Source organism: Chelonia mydas, chromosome 8, assembly GCF_015237465.2.
Source record: "Chelonia mydas isolate rCheMyd1 chromosome 8, rCheMyd1.pri.v2, whole genome shotgun sequence".
NCBI lineage: Eukaryota > Metazoa > Chordata > Testudines > Cheloniidae > Chelonia > Chelonia mydas.
The window spans coordinates 89,405,912-89,427,908 of record NC_057854.1 but is presented as its reverse complement, the minus strand read 5'-3'; the positions used below and the strand labels follow the sequence as shown (position 1 = coordinate 89,427,908).

The window sequence follows — 21,997 nt, the reverse complement described above, 5'->3', positions numbered from 1 at the left end:
CGGTAGGAGTGCTAATGGCACAAGCTCTGGATCCATGTACATGAACCCTGTAGCCGAGCTGCCCAACATGCTAAAGCACCAACTTCATCCTCCTTTAGCACCATAAAAAAGCAGGTTTCCCTGTTAGAAAAAAAAACAATGGAACATCTCCTGAAAGCCTCCTTTCGTCTGCTGTTCCCTCAGCTTTAACCACTGGTGATCTCCAATGTGCTGCCAAGTATGCCGCTTAAAATGCATTTTTAAAGACATTTTTAGCGTTGGGAGGTCAGCCTTGCTAAGTGGGCACAAGATCACTGACAAACAAAGGAAACAGAGCAAAGGAGAAGGAAACACTTTAACGTTTATTTGAGTTTTCAAAGGAGCATAGGGGAGATAGGTGCCCAAATCCCACTGAATTTCAGCCTTAATGTCTATGTCCCTGTTCTCATCAATGAAATGCACAGCTGCCAGGCTTTGTGCAGTTCTGTGTATGACATGACGTGCAAATTATTTGCAAATATGCAGATAAGCTCATTAAATGTGCATATTTGCAACTACCTTGTATATGGCAGGTTTCAGAGTAACAGCCGTGTTAGTCTGTATCCGCAAAAAGAAAAGGAGGACTTGTGGCACCTTAGAGACTAACCAATTTATTTGAGCATGAGCTTTCGTGAGCTACAGCTATAAAACTTTGGTTTAAAGTCAATATACCTCTACCCCAAGCACTGTTGGGGTGCTGACAGGTGTCTGGGGAAATAGGTGGGTGATATCTAGGTGGAGGTGGCTGGGAGAAGCTTCGGGGTAGTTAAGGGAGGCTGGGTTTGGTGGGAAGGCCAGCGGGGGAGGGGGAGGGGGGAAGGGTAACTGAAAAGCTTGAGGTAGAAGCTGGGGGCAGCTATGTTTGTGGGGTTCCTTTTGAGAGAGGGACGTTGTGGAAAGATGAGGGCAGCTGGCTGGGGTAGAAGTTAGAATCTGCCAGAGGTGGGCTGGTTGGTTACCAGGTCTGGGGGAGATCTGGGACCAGTACTGAGTCCCCTTCCCCTCAGTGCCACTTGCTACTTCCTACCACCACCACCGCTGCCTCCTGGATGCTCTTTCCCTGCTGAGATCCAGCAGGGGGTACAGCGACCGGGAGCCAGCTTAGCTGCCAGCTGACTATGAACACTCATGCACAACTAATTACCCCGGTGCAGCCACAAATGAGTATCTGCATGTGCAAACCAGACAGCTGGGTGCACACCAGCCCCATCACTATGGGCAAATGTTTAGGTGCTATTTTTATCCTTCACATATTTTTAGTAACATTGAGCCTCCTGGAATTGGGCAAAGCCCAGTTTCCAGCCTGGCTGGGAAATACCTAAGGGCTTTTGCTTGTGTTAAGCCGGTGTTTGCTCGAGTTACTATAACTAGGAGCCAAGTGAGCCAGTCAGGCAAGGCTTGATTGCTGAGTCAGAGGCAGTTACACGCAAATTTGGGATTAATCAATTCAAATCATTCAAGCCTTTGCCTAATGGCGTTAAAAAAACCAAGTCAGCCACCTAGGACAAAGTAGGAAACTGGACACAATGGGGAGCTGGTTGTTCTTTGAATTCCACTGTCGGGTGCAAGAAAGATGGCTCTCCAAAGGTGTTTGTTGACTGGGCAAGACTGAAGGACAAAGTCAGTCTAGGGCATACTCAAATGTACCTCAGTAGCACCAGAAGTGAAACAAAGAATTGAATTCCATGGCTAGTCTGCTGGCAATGGGCTAGATCAGCATTTCTCAAACTGGGGTCCGCGGACTCCCTACTCCGGGGGTCCACGGGCCCCGCTGATCAACTCCTCCTCCTTCCTCCCTCAGCTCCTCCCCTTCTCTCTCAGCGCCTCCTGCATGCTGGGGAACAGCTGTTCAGCGGTGTGCTGGGAGGGAGGGGGAGGAGCAGGGACCGGGCACGCTAGGGGGAAGGGGCAGAATCATGTTCGGAGACGCCGGCCCCACTGATCAACTCCTCCCCCTCCCTCCCAGTGCCTCCTGCACGCTGGGGAACAGCTGTTCAGCGGCATGCAGGAGGCGCTGGGAAGGAGCAGGGACGCACTTGGGGGAGGGGGCGGAAAGACGCGGGCAAGAGGAGGGGGGCAGGAAGAGGTGGGGCGGGGTGGGGTCTGAGTGGGGTACTAGGAGGTCTGTGAAAATTTTTAAATCAAAATGAGGGTCCTCGGGTTGCTAAAGTTTGAGAACCACTGGGCTAAATAACATAACCTAATCTAAAGGGTCTTGTATTATGAGCATGTGTTGACTCTAAATTTGCCAGGATTTTCCCATAGAAATTAAATCAATTCCAAAGGCCCTGTAAACATAGTACTGAAAACAAAACAAGTAATTTCAAAATACTACATTGTTTCTGAAGAGAGCTAAAAATGCAGGTATGAGGGAGAAATTATTAACAAAGCATTTTCTCGCCTATTATTTCAAGAAAAGTAATAGGTCTTTGGTAGGAGACGAGAATGAAGGTGAACACTGAGTAGCCATTTCAGAACTGGCAGAGCAGATAACAGCCACCATGATTTATGAAGGGTTCATGATTGTTATTATGCATGGTAAACAGCTTCCAAAATCGCTGGGAATAAAGGTTTAAAGTTATCTCTTGCACACACACCAAAAGCTTTGCCAACTAGATTTAACTTATCAAAGGGCTGAGAAATTAGACACAGCAGGGGGCCATCTATTGACAACAGCGTAGCCTGGGTATAAACGCAGGCAGAACTGGCCCAAAATAGGTATGAGCAAAAATAACTCCTTCATACATGTTAGAGAGGGGAGTTCATAACCCCAAATCTCTCTGTTATGGTGTTTGACATTTTCTTGCTGATTTTAATTCAATGTACAAAGTCTTTAGACAGTCTTGCCAACTCTTGGAGTCTTGTGATTTCAATAGGAATCTCCACTGGCTTTGTTTTTAAACCCTCACGGTTGCAGTGAAAAGCATGAAAAGGTGAATCCTAACAGCTCAAAAACCGGAAGGTAACTAAAAATATTAAAAACTCATGATTTTTAAGCAACATCTCATGAACGTATTGAGACCTGACCCCTGAACACTTGAGTTGGCAATACTGCTTTCCCTGGATCTGTTAGTTGGCATTGCTCTTTGGTAAAATGAAATTACTGAGGTCTCCACAGAGTAAAAAAAGAAAAAATCCACAAAGTAGGAACTTACCACAACAGACAATAGTAAAAGTGGGGAGTAGGGTCAGCAACCAGGGCGATAGAGGAGAAAACAGAAAGTATTTTAATTAGGGAAATTCCAAAAAACAAATAAGCAGCAACTGGCAGCAAATAAATAAATTAAAAAAAAAAAAAAAGAGGTGCGCATCAATTAAAATATTTTAAAAAATAAGGAAAAAGAAAAACATGCAACAAACGTGAAGGCTACGAAGAAAAAGCTCAGCAAAAGGTGGCAACGAAAGTGCACAACAGTAGACGAGAACATAAACCATGGGTGTGTTTTACCATGCAATAAAACAAGACTGAATGATGTTAAAATCATAACCAATGACAAGGGGATACTTCAGGGGTCGATTTAGCATCATGAAGATTGATTAAAATAGATGCTCACAGGCTTCCATTACTTATTGGATACTGAGCACACATAACTTACATTCTACGATACAAACATTGGATTGTTGGGTCACAGTAAAAAGCAAGCAATTTACAAGGCAAGTTCTTTTACATCAGAAATTACAAGTAAACTATTGAACTTTAATTCTTGACAAGCCAGAATTAGACATGAAGTTTATACATCTCTGGCCAAAACTCTAGGTGTAATAGAGAATATGTAGGACCTCTTATATAGGCTCCAACTCAGGACCGCGTGGGCTTACGTGCTTTCCTGAATTGGGGTCTTAAAGTACTGAACAATCTTGATAGTAAGAGTGGACCAGATTGAGTTGCTTGATTCAAAGTAAAGCAGAAGCAGATATCAGTGCTTGAAAAGCTCTTTTGGGAACTGAGGAAAATAATCTAGGAGTATATTTACAAAAAGTTAAAAAAATTAAAGTTGATGCATAAGAGCAAAAATGCAAACACAAGCAACTGACCTATTAACTGATTCATCAAAATCACAGTGAACTGGTTTGTGTGAGAGATCTAGTGGACACCGTTTATTTTTAATCCGAACGAGTGTCTCTCGTGATGGATATTGTAGAAATGCAAGCAGAGGGCCTCTGCTAAAACTAAAGCAGCAGAACAAAATCTCTGGCGTTAAAAGAATTGAGCTATTTTATCCCCACCCAAAAATCTGCATTCGAAAAAAGGTATTCGGCATTTGTTAATTACCAAGATGAAGTGGCTCTAGGATGAGCTAATGTCTGCTTAACCATTACAGGTTTCGCTTTCGACACCTCTGAGCATAAGCACTTAAATCGACCCCTGTGGGTGGGGTGAAAATATGGTATGAAGAGATGATATTCTGTGTCAATGCTGATGAGAAGAATTATAAACAAAATATAAAAACAAACTAGTGATGATACAGTGGCTCATTCACCAAAGAACCTCATTAGTGGAACACATTGGCATCCATGCACTACCTACAGCTTCTTAGAAAGAGTTTCCTACAACTACAACAATCATTTTATTGATATTTCTTTGGTTAATGAATTCAGTTTAAACAGCAGACAGCAACAGAAATACCCACAACTAGCACATGTGGGCAAAGCATTGGCATGAGTCATCTGATCAATTAGTGTTCTTTACTAACTAAAATATTACCTACCTCCCAGCCAGTACTCTGTATAATAAAAAGTAAAAAGGGCATGTCACAGAAACAAAAAAAAATGTTTCAAAGGCCAAAAACATGACCACTAATGTAAGGTATTATTAATCTGAAATGGTCTCAGTGATTATAAGTTACCAGGCATCTGCTGTGGCCTATTGCTCCCTTTGGCTGAGAAGGACATTACATGACTGATGAGAGAGAGATCAACCACATTTTTGTCCTTTATTATTCTTTTTATCACGTCTGGTCAATATCCGGAATTCTGGCACAGCCATGCCACAAGTTATAATCTGGAGAGGTCAGGGCCAGATCCTCAGCTGGTGTAAATCAGGACAGTCAGTGGAGCTATGCAGATATCCATCCACTGAAGAACTGGCCCAGCTTATACTTTTATAGAAGTGTAATTAAACCAGCTGTCACACCACATACCCAGTCCATGTGAGGGCCACTGTATTGGTATTTGTTTTAGAATTGGCTGCTGAGTTCTGATGCTCCCTCACAGGAAAGGACAAGTGCTGTGGGCCAATTCTGTAAGGTAACATGCACCTCCATCTCCCACTGAGCTGAGGTCCACTGAGCTCAGTGGGAGTTGATGCCTTTCAGCATCTTCCAAGAAGTGCTCAGCACTTCACAGGATGGGTCCCGCATGGCTGCTCTGACCCTGCAAGATGCTGAGTGTCTCCTATGTGGTGCCTTCAAATCCCACTGAGCATAGGCCTCAGTTCAGGAAATCTTCCCAATTCAGGACAACTTTTAAGAACGTGATTAACCTTTAGCTTAAAGTTAAGCATGTGTTTACATGCTTTCCTGAATTGGGGCCACAGTTTTTACAATGAGCCTAGTCAGAAGTGAGCTCAGTGATTAGCAACCTATGGCCTGATCTTACATCACTGCCTACAGTCAGAGCAGGATCGGCTATGAGGTAGCTAATGTTGCACGGAAAAGAGCAGGAGAATACAGAGAGGAGACTGCACAATGTATTTAGCTGAGGCTGCTTTGCTAATAACACAGCCCAGCTACCTCCGTCCTAAGTGTCTGCTTTTTCAAGAACATGGATAATGTTGTCTGACTTTTAGTTATACCGGTGGATACAATATTAAAGATTTTTTTTTAAATAATAGGTGTGTTCAGAATGAAATCTAATTTCAGAGGCAGGAAAACAAGGATATTTTGATTTTCTTTTGTATTTTTGTTTAACAAGAAAAAAAGATTTTGGTGAAGTTCAAAATAGCCCATGCAGCCTACAAAGAGCTAAATAAAACCCAAACATTTCTTAATGTTATTTAGTAAGCTAAACGTAACAAACCTTTTTTTACCAGCATGCAAACATATTTTAAAGTCACACCTGAAATTATACATCTATAATTAGTATGCACAATGCAACTGACAGATTTCTTAATAACTCCTCCTCATTTTTGTTATTTACATGAAAAGTTTGTATGTGCAGACTTGACATCCTTGTATGATTATAAAGGTCCCTAGAGTCAATACTCATCAGCGATCCTTGCATTTACTGTGGACCATCATTTTGATGTTATTCATATAATCTGATTGAAATGGCTGTCTCCTTGATAGTTAGCTTTTGATGGAAAACAACACTAAAACATTTCAAATATCTTCACAGTTCATACTGCAGCTGGAAGATTAAAATCGTTACCTGATGAACAATTTTGCTGAATGCTTCTTGGAGTTTACCATGAATTGTGGACAGTTTCTTGGCATCTCTGTTAGCTTCGTGAATAGGAATAAGGACTTTGTAAACCTCGTTAACCGCTTCATACATGCCAGCCTACAAAAATAATATGTATCAGATGGATCCTTTTATCAATTCAACAGGAAAAGAAAAGAAATACACCTGGTATATAATACATGCTCACAGTACTTCAGTAACTAAGATTACAAAATTGAAGTGGTCGCTTATATGCTTACATTTATTGTAATTTAATCAGGAATCTTTTGTAGAAGAGGTATCAAATCCTCAGTAATTCATAGAACCAAAAGCACGTATAGTAACACATTTCTATTTATTTTTAAAAAACTTATTTATTATTGAAGTTGGGATGTTCTCTTAATTTAAAATACACGCACAAGAGAGGAGAGGCTGAACCAAATATTAAACATGTCAATGGGAACAGTATCTATGTCTGAGTGCACAGTATAGCCCATTAGGTTTAGTGCGACTTGGGTCTGTGTAACTTGTATATTGCATTCTCAAACTGCATGAGATGGGATTTGTGAAGTGTCTCCCTGAAGCCTGCCAGGTGTCTGTCAAATAGCACCATTTGCCCTCTCACCCATCGTGATCTGACTAGGGTTCCACCTGTCACAGATGGATTTAGAAGGATCTGCAGAAGCACTATGCCTCCCTACTCCCTCATGGCTTTGCCAGTCCATTGCAGGAAATGTGCTGCCAGGCTCTGTTGTCTGTTGCCACAGGGAATTCCAAATCATGTTGTGGTAAATTACCTTGTTCTTAAAAGCCTGTCTCTGATGGGTACACTGCTACCATTCCATTACCATCCCAACCTCTGCCCACTCCTAGCACCAGCCTGTGCTCTCCCGAGCCACAGACCCTGCCTAGCAATCCGTGGAGGGACATCTGCAGTATGAGGACAGGGAGGCCACAAAGCCACCACTCACCAGCTGTGTGTGTGCCAGTCCCCTCTACTCCAAGGGGTGGAAGGAACTACATGGTCTTTAACTAATAATGTAGAGATAATATTTATCTTTCACTAATGGTGAATTAGAACTAGAATTAGACCTTCCCAACTAAAACTCAATTACCTTAAATGATGAACTGAAAAAACCCACAAAACCCACTCAGTGATAGGCTATGGTTGATTACAGGGGCTAACTGAGCTGCCCAGGAGAAACATTGCTACCAACACCATCAAAATAAACGTAGTGATATGGCAGAATTATACAGTCTCATTTACAAAACTTTTTCCTGAATACTGCCCAGCACTATGAGTGTTGCTGAAATAGATATAGAGAGAGATTAAAATCTTCTACCATGGAGAAAGATGCTGCAGCCTGTTCCAGCAATCCCACCAGACCTGCTTCTGTAAAATACTTCCCAGAACAGATACCTTCTTCGTCTGGTGAGACAACATCATCAGAAACTGCGGATTCTTCCAAAACATTAGAAGATATGTTCTAAGGAGACACAGTTTAGATAGAGTTGAAAAGTTTTATTTAAGCAACTACATTTAATACTCCAAAAGCTACAGGTAATCTGATACTGGGCCAAAAAGCTTTACTCAGTTTTTACTTAGGCAACACCCTCTTTGAAAGAGGCAAATTTCAAGTATTTTTCATTTCTCCACAGGCCTTGATCCAGCACTTACGCATATGCTAAACTTTAAGCCAGTGGGACTACTCACATGCTCAAAACTAAGCATGACCTTACATGCTCTGCTGGATTGAAGCCTGATGCTCTTAGTCACAACCTAATCACAAGAACAGTTTTCAACAACTGTTTCAGAAAAGTTATACCCTGTCTGGAACAGCAAAATCGTATTAGATGAAGCTGTTTTCAGGACTGCTTTGATTTGTACTTAGGACTTTTATTATTGCTTTGTATCTCAGCATTAGGCGGTAGAAATGCAAAATGTACAGTTGAGGGGGGGATGGAAGCATATTCCTACCTGAAACGTTACACACCCTACGGGAAGGTATTTTCGATCCTCAAGCATGCTTAAATATTCAGCCACAAGGGCTGCCGAGTGGACCAAACACTGGGCAGATTCGGCATGATTGCTCCTTTCAGAATGCTTTCCAGCCATGTTCTGTAACCAGGTCAGTCGCAGATCTGGGGAAGTCTGATAGCCCTTCGCAATTCTAGTTGAAAATAAATGTCTCGCAATTAGTGTTTATTTACTTTTATGTATATTTTACAAGTGCCTACCCATAGTTCTAGGCTTGATATAAACAGATATGAACTAGAATAAAATACAAAATAATTGCCTGGACTTCCAAGCTAAGAAACTCTTGTTGTTGTTATCATTTCACATTTATATTGCAGTAGCACCTAAAGGCTAACCAAGTGGGGGCCCCACTGTGCTCAGCGCTGCACAAACACTGGTGTAAACAAATGCTATAGCAGTAGCATAGGAAGAAACAGGGCGGTGTTTAAATAGAAGAACTCATTTTAAAAACACTTTGACAGTTACGTTAATGTTCTTGGAACATAATAACAAAGGGCTTAATCCTGGGAGGTGCTGAGCCCTCTAGCTCTGATCCAGCGAAGGGCTTAAGTACGGAGTAGTCCCCCTGGCTTCAGGTTAACCATGAACTTACGTGCTTTGCTAGATCAAGGCCACAACACTCAGCTTCGTGCAGGATTAAGCTCTACTGGCTTTGGGCTGGACCGGGCGTAGTGTGGGCAGACACTGTGTGAGCTTCCCCCCTCTTCTCTGCCAATGCACTTGGAGCATAAACTGAAATACCCAGACTGATTCAGTCTGGGGCCCCTCCTGAGCAGACACTGCCCACTGGGCTGAACAGTGCTAATTTCTGTGGTGGTCTGTGGGGTGGAAATTGGGATCAGACCCCCAAGTTCACCACTTGTCACCTGATCCTTATCCAGCTCTCTTAACAGCAAACACACTCCCAAAATCTAAGACATTTGGACCATGCCTCTCTGGAAACACCACAAGCTGATCAGATTCGTTCACCAGACTCCAGCATCTGGCCTCATAGTTTCAAAACAGACTAATAGCAGCCATTTTAGCAGCCTCTTTCTGTCCTGCTGATCACTCCTTTCCCGTTGCCTACTGCTCGCTATGGGCTGCGCCTGGTCCCTCTGAAAACACTAGTTGTCTTTTACTTCTGTGGAGCTAGACTGGGTCCTGTATCCCAGACACCTTGCACTAGTACACAGGTCAGAATCTGGAATGGAAAATGTTATCCGAGGTTTTCCCTTCCGGGACTGATCTCTCTCCCAGTCTGCCCCACCCATGAGATGTCCTTCAGATATTGTACAGCCGAGGAAGGCTGCACTGCTAATAGCTTTTTATAAGAATTCAGTGTTTCAGTGCTATTTTGGAAGCACTAATCTTGAGCATGGGAGGAAGAGGTCTGGCGAAACTCTGAGGCCTGTGGGTGAGTCTCAATGGCCTCCTGTATTTGCAGGAAAGGTGGTGCCACCGAAATAGCTCAAACTGGAAGAGAGGTCAGCACAATTTGACCTCTGCATTTAGTGATACTGGGATGCTCAGCACCATGGGGATCATGGTAATGCAAGGAAAGCAGTTTTAAATGTAAAAAAGGCGATGCTACTTTAAAAGAAAAATCACTATGACAGGGTGTTTCAAGTCCTAAAGATGGGAAATACAGCAAGAGCTGTGATAAATTCAAATACCGTAGCTGATTGTTCAGTGGCATCCACTGAACATCTTCTGCAATAGGCATATAAACTCTACCTGTACATCAAGTCTATCAGCATTTCTGGATCTTCCTGGTGTTCCTTCATTTTCACTGTATCAGAGAGGATCATATGGAGGTTGAACACAAGATCCTGGACCTGTAATACAGAAGCTGATGTAGTGAATTGCCATCAGGAACCTCACTATACACTAACACATTAGAGCAGCTGCCTACTCTGAATCTGTGCATTTGCTCCTTGTTATCAGTGGGAGCTAATCAAGGGCTTGAGTTTTATAGAGCAGCTCATGGATCCCGCTCCAGGAAATGTATCAGACAGCCCTGCTATACGTGGCTTAATCTAAAATCAGCCCGTTTTAAAAACCTAGAATGAGCCATACCCGAAGGATTCATGAAAATCCAGCCACTCTTTCCAGCTAAATGTAACTCTTGGCCTGGTGGTATTTCTCTAACCTGATCGGGGAATGTTGTCTCCCGGAGTTCCAGATCTTCTTCAGCGTACGTCAAAATAGTCTTCAGAGAACGTCTCAAAAATTCCTCATTGAAATTTTGGGATGTTCCCACCAGGGACGAGAGGGACATGGTCACCTGCATTTTCACTCTGGCAAAGTTCTGCAACAGAAAAGTTACTACAATGAAATGACTCCATAAGAATCGTAATTGTTCATTGCAACGCCAGCACAGTGGCGTTTGCATCCTCCCACCAGCCATGGACACAGGATAAAAACCAAACATTTAGTAACACCTTCCCTTTCTTAAGGGGGCTGGCCAGCTGAGCAACTTAAGGGGGTTGGCCAGCTGGACGATGCACTTGTTTGGTGTCCCTGTCACTTTGTTTGTTGTGCATCTTTGGCTGGCATATGGCAGGGGTACTTTGTTCCAGGCCAGTGTTCTCCAGAAAAGAGCTGTTAAATTTCCCTGCCTCTTCTTGCTCCCCTCTTGAGCATGGTGTATGAAATGACCTGTTGGCCCCTGTGGGACCCAGTCCCTTTAGAGGAAAAGATTACCCATGTGTGCATGACCTTCTATTTCAGGTACCCCATTCTGTGTTGTTTCAGACCACAGGCCAAATCCTCAGCAAGAGGGTACAGAGAGGCATTGTAATTTCAGTGGACAGAGCCCTGTGATAGTGACTAAGTGAGCTTCAGTTCCCTTCCCCTTTTTGCTCTCAAATTAAGAGCATCTGAGCCCAGAAGCCTGTGCATGCTTCAGTCTCTGCTGTTCATGAACAGCAAAGATTTTATCACAAGATGAAAGAAGATCTAATCTCAGCTACAGGAACTGTGTAATGAAACACCAGGAGTTTGGGGTATACTTTGTGAGATTGCTGCAGTGGTGCTGTTAAAACATTTAATAGTAAAGTGAACACTGGGAGCTCTCTTTGTAATGTAAAGTGCATATGGGGAGAATCAGGCTGAGATCCAATTAGCTTCATACAGAAAACAAAACCAACAGCACCTAATTAGTCTAGATTCATGCAGACCTTTCACAGAGGACACACTTAAGCCTTGTGATGGGACAGCCGAGGGGGCAGGTTGTGGCGGTCTCTTACAGGGGTGTGCAAGGCGGGCAGAGGGCAGTTCCTGCAGTGGCCTTAGGGGTGCCCGCTGCCCCAGAAAAGGGTACAGAGGCATAAGGAGCAGGCAGGGCCACAGAGGAGAATGCCTGCTGCACTCCCCTAGGAGGTAGTGCAGTGGTGGCATTTCCCAGGAGTGTTGTGCGTCATTGTGCGCTCCTGGCCTAATGTGGCCTCACATCATCTCCTGCCAGGGGCCTGCGCCTAAGAGCCTGACCTGGCCCTACAAAAACAGCGAGTAGTAAACAAGTCATTCGGCTTGAGAAAAATTCGACATTTCGGTGGAGGTCCCCGTCCGGCTTTTTTTAAATAAGTCCCTACAAAAGAGGCAGCCTGGTCTAGGGGACAGGGCATCAAACGAGAACTCAGCAGGCTGGGGTTCTAATCTCTGCGCTGCCACTGACCTGACGTGTGACACACGGCAACGTCACTTCACTGCCCCGTGCCTCTGTCTCCCTCTCCTATTCTTTACATGTCTTGCCTATTTAGATTGTAAGTTCTTTGGGGCAGGGAATGTCTCTCACCAGATCCAGGTACAGCGCCCCACACAGTGGGTCCCTGATCGCCCATGGGGCTTCTAGGTACTACCGTAATCTAAGCAAACACCAAATGATGCTGATAGAATAATAGCAGCAGCCTTATACTTACATTTCCAATCTCAAAGTTCTGTCGCATAAGGAGGTAAAGCGAGGCACTCGCATGGGACCGTATGGTACTAATGCTGCTGCTGCAGTGTCGCAGAAGCCTCAGGCAGAGATCAGCGCACTGCTCGGTCTCCTCTTCGAACAGCAGCTCAGGGAACTGTATCGACAGCACACGAGAAAAGTAATTCTGCTGAGGCTGCCAGCACCAACTAACGGACTGAATTCAGAGGTGAATCTAAGGGTTCAGCTACGCGGACAATTAAACCGCGGCAAGCTGGGGTGTGAATCCACCACGCACTAGTCTGCTGCGGTCTGTCTGCGTGCGTTAACAGTTCAATAGAGTGCTCTGAGCTAGTCCACTTACAAAGAGGACTAGATCAAAGCGCTCAAACGAACTGTGTCAATCGGATGCACGTGGACAGATAGACCACAGCTGGCTAGTGGGGGGTTAGATTCACACCCCGACTTGCTGCGGTCTAATTGTTCACAGAGGCGAGTAAGTAATATTACAAGGAGTTTATATCGGTGTAAATTACTTTTTCTTCCAGTTCCCTTGGTTTCTATGTTAAGCCAGCTTTGACTACTAGCCTTTCTTACTCAAACTTCATTAGACTCATGGATCAAAATCCAAGGTCCGAGGGTCAAATTCTGTACACTAGCTTGGACTCCATTAAGATATTAACGTCTACATTACCCATGTCGAGAGGGCGAAAATTACGTGACGAGGAGCTGGAAGGAGAAGAAAGGTGACGTTACATTAGGATAGAGGGTCCTTGGTGTGCATTAGAGCAACATGGGCACCTTTGGCACTGGTAGGGTGGGGGTAAGTAGCTCTGAGTAGGTCTCAATGAGTAAGAGAGGCGCTAACTTGCCCATCAGCTCAGTGTGTGTAGAAAAGATGTGATATAATTTTAACAAGCAGCCCAGCAAAACAAAGTCATTTTGTCCACAGTAGTCAGACCTGAAGTGTATGACTGCAGGTAGCAAACATGAAGAATAAACAGCCTCCTTCCATTCATCAAACCCCACAGCGTAAACACTAACATTAGGAAGTATAAAATAACAGCCTTGCAGTGACATGACCCAAATACTGAAGGGAAAACCCCACTACATGTGACAGCCCCCTGCAGGACACTCACCTTTGAAACCAAAGCTCTCTGCGTGGCAAAGCAGTGTTGCAGATAAAGTGCACTCTGATTACAAGCCATGCTGTGGAGAAGAACTTTCAGCACCCCACCGAGAATGCTCTCTTTGGATTCCGTCACAGACACAGTCTGTCGTCAAAATTAAATCAACAGTCACGTGAACAAAGTTAACCCTTTGGCCGATCAGGTGGTGCTACTGTCCCGAATAATCTGCCCTGACCTATTACAAATGTGTGAAACTCACAAGTTTCTGAGCCAAATCCTCTGTGGGTGGAAATCAGGTGTCCTACTGAAGCCGATTTACACCTTCTGAGGATCTGTCCCTTGAAGAATTATGTAGCTCTAATCTCTATTACAAATACTATTTTCGAGACACTTTGGCTGGCTCTTGTGTAGGTTTGGAAGGTGGAAGATGCTCCCAGCACAAGAGCCAGCCACAACTGGATTCTCTGTGTGAAATTCTGGCTCTACGGAAGTTAACAGAGGATTTGCCATTGACTTCAATGGGGCCAGGATTTTACCCTCTGAGCACGGGGATTTCTCCCCACTAACATTTAAACAACCTGAGAGACAAACAACAACAAGGCCATGGTCGCAGAGGGGAGCTCACTGCATCTCCTTATGGGATCGTTCTGGTGGCACCGTCCTCCCGTGCCTCTGGGAAGCACAATGCCTCCTGCAGAGCCCTGGAGCAGAATGGCAAACCTGGGAAGGAACTAGCAGGAATTTCTCAGAGGAAGGCAGGACGATGGAGTTATTACGGATTCTTCCAGACATTATTTATACATTAAAACATGCAAGAAAATATTTCCTGCATTACACTAATGAGGGGGACAAGCGCCTTTACAGAAAGCTGGAGGGATGTTTGTGATTTACGAAACAGACTGTTATAAGGCTTGGAAAAAAAAATCACTGATCTTTTATCTGTTCTGGGATCTCACCTCCTGGATCCCCCTTTCTCCTGCAGCAGCAAAGCTTAAATACAAACAGCAGGAGGGCATAGTTTAAGAATCTGAACCACTTAACCTGCTAGCAAATGTTATTCGGACATCAGCAAAATCCCCCTCATCCTTACCTGGACAACTATTTCTAATGTATCCAAAATAATCAGATTTGCTTCAGTTGCAAGATTTCCATCAATAAGCGCTTCATGTTCTATCTCTGCCCTTGATCTAACAGAAGAAAAGACAGCACTCAAGTTAGAGTTAGTTTAAAAATCAGGCCAGCACATTCTCAAGGCTCACCAGTGGCAAAAACCTCGTTATAAAAGCACACAGTTAGTTACGGACAACACCACAAGAATATCTAAATGCATTAATATATGTAAGAGTACAGAGGGAGGAAGAATTGGGGTTTTTTTATTAATGTATAAAAAAATTCAATGTGATTTAGGTTTATCACCCTCAGGCTGGGTCATGATAATTTCTTTTCCTTTCATTACTCTACCAGTAACCCTCTAATAACAGCGTCAGCACCAAAGTCCTGCTTCAAAGGTGGTTTAATAGCATTCTAAGGCATGCAACAAAAGAAATAAAACAGATTTTATTTTATGTTACAGGATCTGAACACAAGATGGTGCTCTATGAGCTAGTATTTTTGCACTGTTCGCACTAGTTTGCAACTACCTAGTAGCTAGGTTGGGTCCAGTATATTGTACATAGCATGTATATCTGGTATTTATTTTTTTGCCTATACATTATATGAAAGGTTTTTAAATATCTGCCTTCCAGAGAAAATCATATGATTGTGCTATTAAATACAATGGACCTGCTTTCCTGGAAAAGCTGACTGTGGACCCAGTCCTACTCACACTGGTGGTCCCATGTCTTCAGTGGCACTATTGAACTTCAATAAAATTAGCTGGATTTGGCAAATATCCAGTAGTAATTTTAAGTGTGGATTGTGGCTTGCCTTGCTTGGCTAAGCAGGAAGATGGCTGGGGAGGGTGCTCCCCTTGCATCCTTGTGTAGGGAAAAGCTACAGTATGGGAGGGACGCACAAATGAGCTGGCTGGATGCAGGCAAAATGCACAGGCCGTCCTTTCAAAGATGCCAGAGCTCCCGCTATAGCACTGGCTCCTCCAGGGCCCTGGGAGCAACTCTAGCTGACTCAACCAAATTTTCTCCTGAAGCTCCTGCTGCAACATGCCTGCCCCACACCCTGCCTACCATGGAGGCCGTGCTATAAGAGAATACTTTAGTCCTAAATCTCTACATTATGAAGGCTCTGGATTGAGGCATAGACTGTACCACTGTTTAAAGGATATCAATTGCAAAAAGAAGGGCTGGGTGGGATCACTTCACTTGGCTGTATAGAATTCTTTGTATTGAATAATACTCTACATTCATTTGTTATAAAGTGTATATTCTAGTGTTAAACTCAACGTGTCAAACTCTACCCGTAGATGGAGTATGTGCTCACAACTCTCACTGCAACAGTGGAAGTTGTGCAGAAAAGAGAGGCCAGATTTGGCTCAGAATAGAATGTGCAAGTATGACTTGGAGAGCAGGTTTATGGAGTTGTTTTAGCAGATTTTTCTTTTAAGAAAGAAAATTAAATGATCTTTTGGCTACCATGGTAGTTCCATTAGAGACTCCAGCTGTTCAACAGGTATGTGAGGCCACTAGCAGGAATAAGAGAGATTGTTTGGGGTATAGTACCATCAGCAAGATGATGACACACAGCTCTATAAGCCAAATTCATATCTGGTGGGTTTTTTTTTTTTTTTTTATATTCGCTGCTATGGAATCACCCCAGGGAGGAATTTGCTCCTATGTCTCTATTTCATTGGGTCCGACAGCGCAGTTCAGCTTTGCCAATGTCTGGACATGACTGGAGGTTTGGATAAAAGCTACCTGGCTGACAAAAGAAGAGGTTACATTCCTGAGTTGGGGAAAAGCAATTGGCAGAGATGGTAGAGGTGCGATTAGCCCTTTCATTTTCAGGAGCTATGTCTGTCTTTTGTTGTCAGCTGCCTGGCTGCTTCTGGATATCCAGATTGCAGCAGTAGCCAAGAGAGCCTTTTTCCAACTTCATGCAAAGTATTTTTAAGGGACCCATCGCCGTAGAATTTAAGTTCCCTTTTGCTAGATGGTTACAGGCTTTCCTTTTGGACACAGACCTCACCACAGTCATCCATACCAATGGACCACCAACATGTGCTCCACTTCAGAGAGACCTTGGAAACCTCAACCATTGCAGAGTAAGGCTGCTGGCTTATACAGGGAAGTTTCACACCTGGACCATTTCACACCTTTGCTCCACAGACTGTGCTGATTTCCCATCCATTTCAGCATGCAATTCAAGGTGCTGATTGTGATATAAAGCTCTTTGCACACAGGAGTCTGGTTGCCTTAAAGCCTGCCTATCTCCGCCTACACTTGACAGCTGAGCCAAAAATTCCTATGTCTGAGGGCTGGTGGGTGGTCTTAGTGAAGAGTCCTTGACTATCTCCTAGATCTACATTTGATGGCTCTCAGAATATGTTACAAAAGCTATTTACTCAAGCTTTTCCTGAGAAGTGGGGAGAGGGTTAAAGAGTTCTTTTAGCATGGCTGACTTGTGTCCGTGTAGCTCATTTTGGCATGTGTTCAAACATTGTATTATAAGTGGATGAAGATGCATAAGATATATATATACACACACACTTCATATTAATTCTAATTTCTAAAAACTCTTGGGTTGATGCATGTCTGCAAAATGCAACAGTGAATCTTCTGGGATTCTATTCAAAGCTTGTTACACAGACATGCTAGGGCCAAACAGCAAAAATACTGCATTTCTATTGTGCCGGTGGCAAGTGCTCTGGAGATGTCATGGAAGGAGAACTATGTACCCCAGCGTACGTCGTTGATAGGATGGGTGCTCTGAAACCTGGAGGGCATGCGGCAGAGAACATAGAATCATAGAATATCAGGGTTCGAAGGGACCTCAGGAGGTCGTCTCGTCCAACCCCCTGCTCAGAGCAGGACCAATCCCCAATTTTTGCCCCAGATCACTAAATGGCCCCCTCAAGGATTAAACTCACAACCCTGGGTTTAGCAGGCCAATGCTCAAACCACTGAGCTATCCCTCCCCCTGAGGGTTGCGCCAAGATCAAAGCACAGGGATCCATGCACAGCAGAAATCCACGGGACCACAAACGAAGGAGGGAAACAGGGTCCAGCCATGTGGGAGGAAGGAGTAGATGCACATGTGGGTAGCTTGGCCTTCTGTCCATTTGGGCTCTAAGGCTGCCATTTCCCAGTTCCTGAACACCATTAAATTAGGCTTGAATAAAGACTGGGAGTGGATGGGTCATTGCACAAAGTAAAACTATTTCCCCCTTATTTCCCCCCCCCCACTGTTACTCTCACCTTCTTGTCAACTGTTGGAAATGGGCCATCCTGATTATCACTACAAAAGGTTTTTTTCTCCTGCTAATAATAGTTCACCTTAATTGATCACTCTCTTTCTAGTGTGTACGGCAACACCCATTTTTTCATGTTCTCTGTGTATAGCTATCTATCTATCTTCCTACTGTATTTTCCACTGTATGCATCCGATGAAGTGGGTTTTAGCCCACGAAAGCTTATGCTCAAATAAATGTGTTAGTCTCTAAGGTGCCACAAGTCCTCCTCGTTCTTTTTGCTGATACAGACTAACATGGCTACCACTCTGAAACCTGTCATGAAACATGGCTACCACTCTGTCACTTGAGCTTTTTGAAGGCCCAACAAAAGGACTGGCCCTAATCCATGAACATCAGAGTACCACTAAGGGAGAATGGAAGCCTGTGGGTTGCAATTTTAGAAAATGGAAAACGTGCGCAGCAAAACTCACACACCGTTCCTGAGCCTTCTAGCAAAAAACAAAGTGAACTTAAAACGTAATGGGTGTGACAAGCAAAAGGGATTATTTCAGCCAGTTACACACACAAAAAACCTTCTGCCGAGCATCACAAACAGAGCTGCAATTGTTGAGAATGCAGATGTACAAAAAGAAAATTACACAAAAGAGCCACACACCAATGCTACAGTACCTGAGTGGTTTGTGGCTTCTAAAAACACAGCACATGTGGAAAAACAATCAAAGGGATGGATTAGGACAGGAAAGGAAAGCATGCTTGGACAACTCCAGAATGCTCTCATGGAATAAGGGAAAGATGACATGAGACATAAATGCTATCTGTGAATATAGCTAATGGATCTTTCCTTTACATTACAACTCACTACAGGCATCTAAGACGATAATGGAGTTTACTAGTCTTAAGTCTCATTCTGAAATGCTGAGAGAGAAATGGAAAGTGATGCGATGCCTGTCAGCATTAAAACTATTCCCCTATAATCAGCCTGTCTGAGCTTATGGCCTGATCTTGCTCACACTGAGGACAACTGGACTGTTGCCTTTGGCTTCAATGGGAGCAGAGTCAGGGCTTGAATTTTCAATGTGACCGTTCAGTTATTGATGTAGAAGGATAAGATAGAGTTACTTGTCAAGCTTTTCCGTGTTTTGACGCCAGTGAGTCATATCCTTTCTCCATCTTAGATTCTCTTGACTTCCAAACGCACTCCCAGATGGACTTCTTTCTGTTGGGTAACATCAAATTTTTTAAAAATAAATCAGTATTAACTTTTTCCATGTGGCAACCAAAGACTTGGTTGCAAGTAACGTGACAGACAGCATGATAAAACTCTATAGCACGCAAAGCCGTAACACGTATCTGTCCGTACAGTAGAACTGCAGAGTTACGAACACCTCGGGAATGGAGATTGTTTGTAACTCTGAACAAAACATTGTAGTTGTTCTTTCAAAAGTTTACAACTGAACACTGACAATAGAACTTAGAAACTTTACTATACAGAAGAAAAAATGCTGCTTTTAACCATCCTAATTTAAATGAAACAAGCACAGAAACAGTTTTCTTACCTTGTCAAATCTTTTTTTGAAACTTCCCCCCCCCCTTTTTTTTTAGTAGTTTACATTTAACACACTACTGCATTGTATTTGGGGTTTTTCCTGTTTGTTTGTTTTTGGGTCTCTGCTACTGCCTGATTGTGTACTTCCAGTTCCAAATGAGGTGTGTAGTTGACTAGTCAGTTTGTAACTCTGGTGTTCGTAACTCTGAGGTTCAACTGTACTTACATGGCCCCCCATTACCGTATTATCTAAGCACTTCACAATCTTTAATGTATTTATCCTCACACCATGACTGTGATGTAGAGAAATACTATTATCCCCATTGTACAGATGGGGAACTGAAATACATAGAGACTAAGTGTCTTGCCTATGTCACACAAAAAGTCTGTGGTGGAATTGGAAATTGACCCTGGCTCTCCTGGGTCTAGTGACCTAGCCAGCGGACCAGCCTTCTTATCATACTCAATACATAGCAATATTACTCTCAATGGGGTGTTAATTCTGACACACGATGGCAATATAATTACCAAAATTGTTAACTATTTCACTGTTTATCATTTTAGTAGAAACCACCATCCATTCAGGGACTGAGTTTCCACTCTGACTCTTGACATACAGTGACAGGGTGTTGGTTCTGCCTATAAGGTCAGGCTAGCATTCCCAGACATTGTTACAGGAGTGCTCTATAAATGAGACACGTCTACACGCGTAAATAGTTAGGTAATAGATAAAGTGCCTACACATGGTGCTCACAAATATGCAGCATAGTTCCTGGGGTTTATAGGACCAATAAAACTTGTGCACTGCAAACCGCTTCCTCTGTGCAGCTCTTCAGATGGAGCTCTTAACTGATACGCATATCGTCCTGCAGCACTCTACTGGTTCTGGGGGCTCTTTGGGGATAGTTTCAAGTGACTCTCATATAGGAAGGTCAGCAACAACAGGCATGCTTACTTACCTAGCTGCCCTCTGCTTCTTCGCACCATTTCTTGCCTCGCCCCTATGCTTCCCAAAATAGCTTCTTCAAGTTTTGCTCTCATGTCCTTCGACTTCTTAAATGTCAGACTGTTCATTCTTTCAAACACTTTCTTGCCCTGCAGATTTCAAACCAGAAAAGCACAGATGTTGAGGGAAGCCTCCTTTTACCTGGGATGGACAAAGCTAAATGCATAGAACTCCTGTCCCTGGAGACCCACAGGGCCAGGATGTGCTGCAGGAGACGTCCAGGCCATGATGTCCTCTGCAGGGTCTGACAAGCCTGCAGTGGGGAGAGGACAAGGGAGACACGACCGAGGGAAGGAGCAGAGGCTCAACCGGTGACCTGGGAAGCTGCTAAATCTCCACCGCAGGAAGTTTTCCCTGATGCCTGAGAATGAGTAAATGACTGTCAGATTCTCTCTTCTCTTACTTCCTGTGGCAGCCCCTGGGGTAATACATAGGGGGAGGCACCCGCCTGCCTGCCCGCCCATGGGAGTGGCAAGCTGGCAGAGCCTTTCTTTAAATCAGCCACTCTGTGATGAGGGGGCAGAGTCACTTGGTGGCTGGAAGACGGGGGGAAAGGGACAGAGGCAGAGGGACTGGGGGCTGGTGTGTGTACGGAAAGAGGCACAGCCGCTAGGATTTTGAGGGTCAGGAGAAGACAGCCTGGAGAGGGTGATGGATGGAAGGGGGCTCTTTGGCACTCTGTAAGGGGCGGGGATGTCTGTTTTTCACTTTGTGCCTGGGTGCTTGTCTAAATCCCATTCCATGCCTCGAGGGAGCTTGAATGCAACTAACCAATATTTCCGTACCTTGTACTCAAAACAGGAGACGCAGAGATACAGCAAATCCAGCAAGCGATTGAGCTGCAGCACGGAGAGGTCTGTGAACCATTTCTGCAGGACGCTTTCGTCGGCATTCCTGAGGACCCACAGGAGGCAGATCAAGAGGCTCCGGCTCGATTCTGCTGAGAAGGTCGAGTGCTGCCGACCAGTCTGAACAGACAGGAGCAATCACTTCAGCCACACTGATTAGTGCCCCAAATACTTTGATAGTCCATTAAAAACAGCTGCATCAGGTAACTACGCTGGGCTAACAGATCACCATCCATCAGACAAGGGCAGGGGCCAGCAGATTTGCATAAATAATCATCATGAGTGAACGTCTGAATAACCCACGTTACGTTTCCCTTGACTGACGCAACACCTTGACAGAGTCCAGATGACACAAAAGACACTGGAATTCATCCCTAGCAATGCATTTTAAGCTAAATTCAAGCTATGACAGTGTCCTCCTTTAAGCTCCTTCTCAAGACCCACCTCCACTATGACGCTTTCAATAAATTTCCAGCTAGTTAGCAGCCTGGCAAGGGACCTCCATTCATTACCAGAATTACAGTAGAGGGGAAAAAAAAAAAAAAAAACCCTTGAAACCTGCAGATGATGGGTTTGTGTAATCTGATGTTCCCTTCATCCCAGACCATTACCCCCTCCACTGTCTAAGTCATTCAGCCTCTTGGTTTCGGTCTCATTAGACTGGAAACTCTACGCTGCAGGGGCTGTCCTTCCTTTGTATGCGTGTAGCACCCAGCAAAATGGGGCCCTAATGTTGACTGGGGTCTATGGGTGCTACTGTAACCTA

At 44.0% G+C, this 21,997-nt stretch overlaps 1 protein-coding gene across 6 annotated transcripts in view; it reads right to left on the bottom strand.

Moving 5' to 3' along the window:
* Nucleotides 1–21,997, bottom strand: part of DOCK7 (dedicator of cytokinesis 7) — a 141,538-nt gene that overhangs the window by 14,528 nt on the left and 105,013 nt on the right. For 3 of the 6 annotated variants that reach the window (XM_037906837.2, XM_027821518.3, XM_043552714.1), the window contains 11 exons: nt 21,169–21,351; nt 20,337–20,472; nt 18,951–19,047; nt 14,556–14,652; nt 13,475–13,609; nt 12,340–12,492; nt 10,569–10,727; nt 10,154–10,254; nt 8,378–8,570; nt 7,743–7,886; nt 6,388–6,519 (listed from right to left, as the gene is read on the bottom strand). In XM_037906837.2, coding sequence (XP_037762765.1) covers nt 6,388–6,519; nt 7,743–7,886; nt 8,378–8,570; nt 10,154–10,254; nt 10,569–10,727; nt 12,340–12,492; nt 13,475–13,609; nt 14,556–14,652; nt 18,951–19,047; nt 20,337–20,472; nt 21,169–21,351 — 1,530 coding nt within the window. Of the gene's footprint in view, nt 1–4,727; nt 4,743–6,387; nt 6,520–7,742; nt 7,887–8,377; nt 8,571–10,153; nt 10,255–10,568; nt 10,728–12,339; nt 12,493–13,474; nt 13,610–14,555; nt 14,653–18,500; nt 18,519–18,950; nt 19,048–20,336; nt 20,473–21,168; nt 21,352–21,997 lie in introns of all 6 variants that reach the window. The other 3 variants (XM_037906836.2, XM_027821517.3, XM_037906835.2) reach the window with 2 other exon arrangements.